At 43.4% G+C, this 9,335-nt stretch overlaps 1 protein-coding gene across 1 annotated transcript; it reads right to left on the bottom strand.

Annotated features, from left to right (window-relative positions):
• Positions 1-843: 843 nt before the first annotated feature.
• CMPK2 (cytidine/uridine monophosphate kinase 2) lies at positions 844-8,819 on the bottom strand. Its single transcript, XM_063425285.1, has 5 exons — positions 8,040-8,819; positions 7,590-7,704; positions 6,584-6,785; positions 5,358-5,591; positions 844-2,421 (listed from the first exon to the last, which is right to left on the bottom strand). The coding sequence occupies exons 1-5, from the start codon at positions 8,133-8,135 to the stop codon at positions 2,301-2,303; spliced, it is 768 nt and encodes a 255-aa protein (XP_063281355.1). The 5' UTR covers positions 8,136-8,819; the 3' UTR covers positions 844-2,300.
• Positions 8,820-9,335: the final 516 nt, after the last annotated feature.

The raw sequence follows: 9,335 nt of genomic DNA, 5'->3' as shown, positions 1-9,335 counted from the left end.
AACAGTTTTAAACTAAAAGAAGAGAAATTCAGATTAGATAATTGGAAGAATTTTTTTACTGTGAGGCTGTTGAGGCACTGGTTTCCCTGAGAAGTTGAGGATGTCTCATTCTGGGATGTGTTCAAGTCCAGATTTAATGGGCCTCTGACAAACCTGCTCTAGTGGGTGTTATCCCAGCCCACAGCAGGGGGTTTGGAACTAGATGATCCTTAATGTCCCTTCTAACCTAAGCCATTTTCTTGATTTTGTGATTTGTCCTAAATGTAACTGAAGTGCAGTCTTCTTAGACACTGTGGACAAAATTCTGGCAGAAATGCCACAGAAATGTAAAGTATGGGAGTGGTTCTGGACATTAACATCCTGCATGTGACACATAGCTTCTTGCAGACCTTTAATTCTAACAAAGAGTTTTTTGTCTACCTTGCTTTGCTGTTCTCCTAGTCTGCATCAGCAGCTTTGGGTTATAGAAAAATTTAGACCATGAATATATTCTGTATGTGTGTAATTAATAAGGTCTGACGTCAATTTTTGCAGATATATATTATCAGCACCATTTCAAATACGAACCTACCCTTCTAAAAACCCAGCATCAAAACCCAGAAAGTCTGGCTTCATGGGCAAGTTTGTGTAAGGAGAAAGGGCAAATGGAGTTTCTCAGGCTGAGTGACCTTCCCCCTGGAAAAGCTAAGGCTACACAATATTTAGGACAGGCATATATTCGCACCCTGGTCATTCATATGCAGTAGTGTCTTTTATACAAGAATTTCCTCTATCCAGGACTGAACACTTGAATGCTTTACAATTTCTAAAATAATTGGAGCACATACAAGTAGACGTTTTCAGTCTGCATACATGGCAAATCCAAAGGCTGCTGAAATACAAATAATATACCAAACAAAACAGCATTTATTTCTAGAATTTATAAATTTATAGAATGTATAAATGATATAATATATTAATAATATACTCTGAACCATTAAACAGTGTATGAATAAAATGTATTTTTACAAGTTTTTCTTTCTATCATCTGGCATATACAGACTGGATATAGGAACTACATTATTAAGTATATTTTTATTTAGAGGACAGATTCACTGATAATTGCACTTGAAGTTTTTCTTTTTATCACCTGCTATATATAGACTGGATATAGGAACTACACTATTGAGTATATTTTTATTTAAAGGACAGATTCATTGATAATTGCACTTGCTTAAAACAGAAAAGTAAGTAAAAGTGTTTTAAATCAATTTTACATTTTAAGATTTTTTTTTTCTGGAACTGCGGCATTTTTTCTGACCTCACAAAGGCTTATCCATATGTTCAGTTTTACACTTAGAGGTAACAATGGTTAAACTAATGTACATAAAAATAAGCCTTTGCAGACCTGAAGTCTTGATGTATCCTGCTTTCACATTACACCTGTTCAAACACCCACACAAGAAAGACAAAACGAACTGAAAAGGTGCAATCATTCCTATTGCTCAGAATATCTGCAATTTTCATTTTGCATTCTCTAAAAAGAATACTAGTTCTCATTAACAAATATTGATAAGATAGAGACAAAGTTTTTTTAAAAATCTTTTAGTGATCATTTATAAGTTTTTAATTTTGGGTACTCCTCAGGTCTCTGTTTCTCATTTGCTGGCATTGTCTGGTTTTCCTCTGAAAATAATTGATATTTCAGTTGCATATATAAACAGGCTTGGACTTTATTACTTAGGAGCCCTTGGTGCTTACTGGCACTCATTTACAACATGTATTTTTCCGGGATGCCCATCACAGCAACAGGTGTTCTTATTCCATTCAAAATAAAAACAAAACTGGGCACTGGATTTTTTGTTCCTAAATGTTATCATCATTTTATTGTTTTAGTGCTGATGATATTTCAGCCTCTCCTTGGGCATCTAATGCTCCTGATGCAGTGCAGCAAATTTTGGTACATAATGGATTGGGGAACAGGTTCTCCTGGTGATGAAGATGCAACATAACAGCATCTCAAAATGTCCTGGTGTCAGAGAGCACTCTGAGGTACTTCATGTATGACTGTAGTGTGTTTGTTTCTTTACTAAGAATGCTGAAAGACATGAGTAGCATCTTGCCTTATGCAGAAAAGTACAGTAGCAACCACAAAACAAATAACCTGCACAGATTACTTGGCAGAATAAAACCGTGTTCAGTATTTCTGTGAGACAAAACACATCACTGTGCATTTTCAGGTACCAAAACCACTGGGGCAATAAAAAGTATCTTTTAAGTGCTACTTGAAAAACTTTTGTGTAGTAGCACAAAAGCTGCTTTCAAAAAGTACAGTGTTTCCTAATTAGTTGTAGAACAGTCTCAACAACCTCTTCCTTGGACGGGCTGGCATCAACCTCTTGGCATGCAGGATTCACCATCCTTCTGTATGACTCTTCAACTCTAAAAGCAAAACAAGAGAAATTAAACTTCAAAATGCAGGGATATGAAATGAAGTTAGTCATCAGTCTCAGAAGGCAGTGCTTGCACTGCAGAGGCAGAGGATACAAAATCTAATATGAAGCTAAGAATGAAATCTACTGCAAAGAGTAATAAACCATTAGGAACAATTACAATGTAAATCTCAAAGCACACAGTTTCCTTGACATTGATTCCCAGAGCTCCAGTCATATTAACATGGCATGGCATAAAGTGTTTCTTTCTTTATGGCTTATCACTGGATAAAGTCTGGTATAGCAGTAGAGTGGACAGTCTGCTTCTAGCATGTGGATTAATTTTTTTTCAGTTTCTGCTAAGGTATGTCTGAACTATGTGGCATTGCATTGTGTAGCTGTGTTCATTGACTGATCTCAGCTTTCACTCACTGGATTACAGAGCTGACATATCATTCAATCCCTTCCTCTGATCAACAAACCAGATGAATAACAGGATAAAACACAGGATGAAAACCCCTTCACTTAGGCTATAATCATAATGCAGAACTCTCCCATATTTAGTCTTTGGGGGTGTGGATGAGGATACCAATATTATTGTCTATGTTCTCATAATGTCATTCAGGACAGAAGTCACAAGACAAATCAAGGAAGATTCTGGATGTTCTCATATTCAGATTGACATAACTAACAAGTAGAAATAACTAAAGGCTTTCTGACACAAATATGAAGTAACAGAATTAAACTGAAAACATTCTTAAATGGTAGTATACTCCCTAGTTAACTCATCCCTCTGCAGGTCCCACTATAGGAGCTGTGTGTCCACACAGAGTTTCTGTCAAAATTAAACAACCAGAAAATCACAGAATCATAAAATATTAAGGGTCTGGAATGAACTTTAAAGATCATCTAGTCCCAGTCTCCCTACCAGGTGCAGGGACACCTCCCACCAGATCAGGTTGTTTAAGGCCTTATCCAACCTGACTTTGAACAGTTGGGGCATCCATAGCATCTCTGGGCAACCTATTTCAGTATCTCACCACCCTCACAGTTAAAAATTTCTTCCTAATAGCTAACCTAAATGTCCCCTCTTTCTATCTGTATCCATTAATCCCTGTTCTACCTCTACAGTTCCTGATGAAGACTCCCTCTCTGGCTTCCCTGAAGACCCCTTCACATGCTGGAAGGGTGCTATGAGGTGTCCACTCAACCTTTTCTTTTCCAGGCTGAACAGCCCCCGTTTCAGTCTGTCTTCATAGAGGAGGTGCTCCAGTTCTCTCATCAACTTTGTGACCTTCCTCTGCGCTTGCTCCAACAGCTCCATGTCCTTCTTATGTTGGGGACACCAAAACTGGACTCAGCACTCCAGGTGGGGTTTCGCAAGAGCAGTGTATACGAGGAGAATCCCCTCCTTCATCTTGCTGGCCATGGTGCTTTTGATGCAGCCCAGGGCACAGCTGGCATTCTGGACTGAACATTGCCAACTCATGATGAGTTTTTCAACCATCACCCTCAAGTCTTTCTCTGCAGTGCACTCTCAATCACTTCTCTATCCAATCTGTAGATGTGCTTGGGATTGCCAAGACCCAGATATAGGACACTGCACTTCCCTCTGTTGAATTTCATGAGGTTTGCACAGGCCCACCTCTCAAGCCTGTCCAGGTTCCCCTGAATGGTGTCCCTCCCCTCCAGTATGTCCACTGCACCACACAGCTTGGTCTGGTCAGCAAATCTGCTGAGGGCGCACTCGCTTCCACTGTCCACGTCACCAAAGAGATGCTGGAGAGCATCAGCCCCAGTAGTGGCCCCAGGGGACACCACTTGTCACTGGTTCCCATAAGGACAAATAAGCTGTTGAGCACAACTCTTTGTGTGATGCCAATTCTTCATTCACTGAATGGTCCATCCACCAAATCCATGTCTCTCCAATCAGAAGATGAGCATGTCACTGTCAAATACTTTGCAGAAGTCCAGGCAGATGTCATCAGTTGCTCTGCCCTATCCACCAACGTTGAATTTGTCAGGTAAAATCTCCCCTTTGTAAAGCCACTTTGACTGTTGCCAGTGACTATTTTTAAGATATATCTTTACCAGAAATTTAAAAGCATGAAAGTAGATTTAGCTTTGCTTGTAGATATGAAAACCAATATTCAGGTGTCTCTGCTGAGGTATCTACACAAACAGTATTTCAGTTTCCACCTTAGACAAAGATGATCTAATCAGTACATTTTGCAGAGCCTAGACAACAGTTCAGCACACCCTGAAGCAGGATACCTAGGATGTCATTCAGTTGCTTAAATTAATGTACCTGGTACTGCTTGAGATGCTCTGGACTATCTCATTTAGCTTCCAGTTCCTAGCCCAGAAAGTGTCCACAGGTTCTGCATCACGTGTCATATAAAAGGCTTTAGATTCTTAAGTTTAGATCACCGAGCTCCAAAGGAGGGGTGAGATGAATCACTTTGAAGCTCCACTGACTGTATTGACTATACTGGAACCTGAGACACTTTGCACAACTAAAGACATCTACAAGAGGATGTTTAAATTTTATTCTATTAAACTGGAGCTCAAGTCCAGAATTTCCTGGGGAAGCTGTGTGTTTCAACTTCTTGCTCCCCAGTCCTGGAACTCTTAAGTCCATCTCCTTCATGACCTCGCTAAGAAAGATACTAAAATAAAAGCAGAAAAGCAAAATAGGAATATTTTAACTCAAAGCTCCTTTACAGGACAATTAAATTATACATCTGCATCTTCCAAACGCTTTCAATTAGAAGTGACAGAATTTACCCTCCCTGATGGCCATGCATTCTTTCAAAAAAAAACCAAAACCAAAAAAAAAGCTTATACAAAGGCTATTCTTGTTCCAATAATGTGAGAGGCACATTTGTTATTGATCTCACAGGAGCCAACACTGCCTCCAGCCTCTTATTCCCCATCAAAAGGTACCTTTGGCGAAACAAGCTGTTAGCTTCCAGCTCAGCCTCCTCCTTTGTTTTCTCCAGCCCCCGATGCTGAAGCCTCCGGACTCGTTCTTCAGGGTCAACAGTCAGGAGAAGAACAAGATCAGGTTTAAGCAGATCTTCAGGCCACTGATACACCTCATCTTGAGCTGGTGGAAGATCCTGGACTCTCCCACTTGTTTCAGTGGCAATTGTGTAGGCAGCTGTGCTGTGCCAGTATCTGTCAGGAAAATACAAAATGGAGGGAGAGAATTTTTAAAGAGAACATAAATTCTTCAGTAATATGGGAGACAGTTGGCATTACAACAACAAGCCAGTAATGATGAGATAGGTGACACCACGGCTTTGAAGGGAAATCCAAGTAACAGTTCTGTGCTATCCATTATTTCTTTACAATGATAATAATGTACTATTGAGAGTTAGTGTGAACTATCAATTAAAACATTATGTCATAATTAAAACATTATGACTTTCAGGTACTCCTACCAAAAGAAAGTCTCTCCATATATTGAGACAGGTCAAAGAAGAGTTACAATACATCTCAAAATCCTTTACTCTGAGTCCCCTTTTTTGTTGTCCCCATCCTAGTTAATGCAATAGATTTGGTAGAGTGAAAATAGCACTCACATGCACACAACATGTGTGTGTGTGTGTTGTAGCAGGAGGTTACAGTACACATAATGAAATAAGGCAGAGGGTTCAAAGTACATCAACATTTTTTTTTAAACAGTAATACTGTAAGCTGCCTACACAGCTAGTGAAAACCAGAAATAACATGAACAAACCCCCAAAGTGGGAAGCATTTCTCTGGCTTAAAATTCACAAAGTCTACCTAAAACTCAGTCATTCCAATCCACCCCCATCTCAGACACATCTTAGAGACAGCCATGACCAGCAGCCCACAGTCTCCTCTGGTTTCTCAGAAAACACTGGTCTAGCTCAGGATGCACTATCTGTGCCTCCACTTTCCTAACTGGAGATGTAACGATTTTCATGTGTCCTAAGTTCCCTATTTTACTGTTATCATAACTATTACTCTTTAGAGGCTATAATATTTATCTAACTCTCTGCAGAGTGCTTTCAAACAACCCCTTAAACAAACTACAAAACAAAACAATACCCCTTAAGAAACACAGACACAATCACTGACTGCTTATAACACTGAGCAACACTATGGTGGCACTGATAAGAGGGCTTCTTAAAGACACAAACCTGTCTATGATCACAGGTGCCTGAGTGGATGCCTTCGCTATCTCTGAAGCCAGAATGTAGTTGCCCGCAGCATAAAATGCTCTTTTAATGGGTGTTGGCTCATCATCAAACACAGTCCTCCACTGGCTGATGCAAGCTGGTGGGGACCGCAGCAGGATGCCCTTCAGGGAGTCCTTAACAGCCTGGGTCACCGTGGTTTTGCCTACATTGCATTTACAGAAGGAAACAGCTGTTATATTATTTACCAGATACACCTGAGTTTTAAAAACTGAAAAACCCTCCTGACTGTTCACGTGGAGCACAGGTTCTGACATCTGAATATGTCACCTGAGCATCTTGTCATGCAGTTTCCAGCAGAAAATGATTCAGAGTCTGGTTGCAGGAATTATTACTCCCCTTCCTGGTCTCTGGGCCTTCCAGCCCTTCCTTTAGCCAGCTTTCAAGTCTTCACTCCCTTAAATGCATTAAGTGCATGGCAATTTCTCTATGTATTCATGGTGATTTCCCTATATATTCATTTATAATATTTTTCTGGGTTGTAATTTATGTGAATGTTGCCATGCTGGTAATCCAGTTCCTTCTTTTTATGGGGATTTTCAGTTTTCTTTAACTGACAAGTCAGAAAACAAAGCTAGTCAGAGGCAAGTAATATTTCTCTGTCAGACAAACTGCTAGCAGTTTCCTAGACTACCACTATTTTAGTTCATTTATTTGAAAACTCTCCAGTAAAAGTATGTTTCATCATCTGCCCAAGAAATTTAATTTTCAGTGCTCCACTCTGTATTCTTTCATTTGCATAGGTAAGGAATTAAACCACTGAATGTAAATTAGCATACACTAATCTTTTACAAGTAAGAGAAGACAGATTGGCATTTGTAAATATTAATTCCTTATCACAGGTTTCTGAGATTTTTAAATTTTATTTTAAAGACTTAATAAAAAGCATAGCAGTTGCTCCTTCTAACAATTTCTCATCTGTGGTTCTTCAACCACACATTGCTCTTACCTGTGGCATCCAGCCCCTCAAAAACTATAACAGGAAAATCTCCCTTTTTTTGGTGCTCTGGGCATTTCTCCAGCAGGTCGAGTACCGCTTCAGCCTCTGGGATCCGCTCTGCACACTGCAAGGAGAGATCACAGAAGGTGTTGGGTCGGAAGGGGCTTGTAAAGCCCATCTAGTCCAACCCCCATGCAGTGCACTGGACCATCCTGAACTGGATGGAGTCTCTTAGAGCCCTGTCCAACCTGACCTGGAGTGTTTCAAGAGATGGGACATCCATCACCTCTGGGCAACCTATGCCAGTGTGTCACCACCCTCATAGTAAAAAACTTCTTCCTCACATCTGGTCACAATCCGCCCTGCTTTCGTTTAGAACGATCACCCCTCGTCCCCTCGGCATCCGCCCGCCCCACGGCGCCGAAGAGCCAAAGGCGGCCCCGTGCCCGCGGCGCTGACCTGGCGCAGGCGCTGGCGGAGGGCGCTGGCGGAGGGCGGCAGGGCACGGAGCACGGGCCGGCGGCGCGGGGACCCCGGGGCGCAGCGCCCCAGCATCGCGGAGCGCAGCCGGGAGCCGGGAGCAGGGAGCAGAGAGCCGGGAGCAGAGAGCCGGGAGCAGGGAGCCGGGAGCAGGGAGGAGGGAGCCGGGAGGAGGGAGCCGGGAGCAGGGAGCCGGGAGCAGGGAGCCGGGAGCAGGGAGGAGGGAGCCGGGAGGAGGGAGCCGGGAGCAGGGAGCCGGGAGCAGGGAGCCGGGAGCAGGGAGGAGGGAGCCGGGAGCAGGGAGCCGGGAGCAGGGAGGAGGGAGCCGGGAGGAGGGAGCCGGGAGCAGGGAGCCGGGAGCAGGGAGCCGGGAGCCGGGAGCAGAGAGCCGGGAGCAGGGAGCCGGGAGCAGGGAGAAGGAGGCCGGAGCCGGGAGGAGGGAGCCGGGAGGAGGGAGCAGAGAGCCTGGAGCAGAGAGCCCGGAGCCGAAAGCCAGGAGCAGAGAACCGGGAGCCTGGAGCAGAGAACCGGGAGCCAGGAGCAGAGAGCCGGGCCAGCGGCAGAACGGAGGGAGGCGGGCGGAGGAGGAGCCAGCGGGAAACGAAACTGGCCCTGCCGGCAGGGAAAGCGCCGGTGTGCGGGGACCCGCCCGGAGCAAGAGGCAGCTCCTCGGAGCCTTCCCCGCCCCGCGCCGGTGGCACCGGGGTGAACGGGTTCGGTCCCTGGGGAGTGGCTCTGTGCGCGGATGGGCGCCAGCAGTCAGGGGTGTAAGGTCCCAGCCTCGGGATCCGGCCTGCCCGACCGCCAGCAGCAAAGGGTCACATTCCCACGGGCTCTCGTGGCTGAATCCTGGTGAACTTCTAAAAAAGAAAAAAGAAAGAGGGGGAAAAAAAAAAAAGAAAAAAAAAAGAAAAAAAAAAGAAAAAAAAAAAAAAAAAAAAAAAAAAAAAGGAAGTGCAAATATGTTCCGCTGCTTAGGACTGCCCAAAATGACAAGTCCTAACCCAAACTGACCTACTTCGTTGAGTTGCAGTGCCCAAGCAGCACTGAGCTGTCAAGCATATCAGTAACTTGACCCCATTATTTGGTTATTCAGTGCCTTGATAAAAAGACCAATAGGCATAAATAATTTTGGGAGTAAACTGGACTTTTACAACCCTGTTTTCATAATTTCGCAATGGGTGATTTCAGCTTTCATCAGCTCAGTGGTAGGAGCCAAAAACACTGCAAATAGCAATAGCACTGACTTAGTCTCGTGATAGGTGCTGTGAGTAA

The sequence above is a fragment of the Prinia subflava genome, chromosome 2, assembly GCF_021018805.1.
Source record: "Prinia subflava isolate CZ2003 ecotype Zambia chromosome 2, Cam_Psub_1.2, whole genome shotgun sequence".
Lineage (NCBI taxonomy): Eukaryota > Metazoa > Chordata > Aves > Passeriformes > Cisticolidae > Prinia > Prinia subflava.
This window is presented reverse-complemented; position numbering and strand designations above follow the sequence as displayed.

Coding starts and splice junctions, on each gene's coding strand:
- CMPK2 (XM_063425285.1), bottom strand. CDS start 8,135: ATGCTGGGGCGCTGCGCCCCGGGGTCCCCGCGCCGCCGGCCCGTGCTC. Junction 6,786..7,589: donor TGAGGGGCTGGATGCCACAG/GTAAGAGCAATG, acceptor AATGCAATGTAG/GCAAAACCACGGTGACCCAG. Junction 5,592..6,583: donor GCACCTGTGATCATAGACAG/GTTTGTGTCTTT, acceptor TTTTCCTGACAG/ATACTGGCACAGCACAGCTG.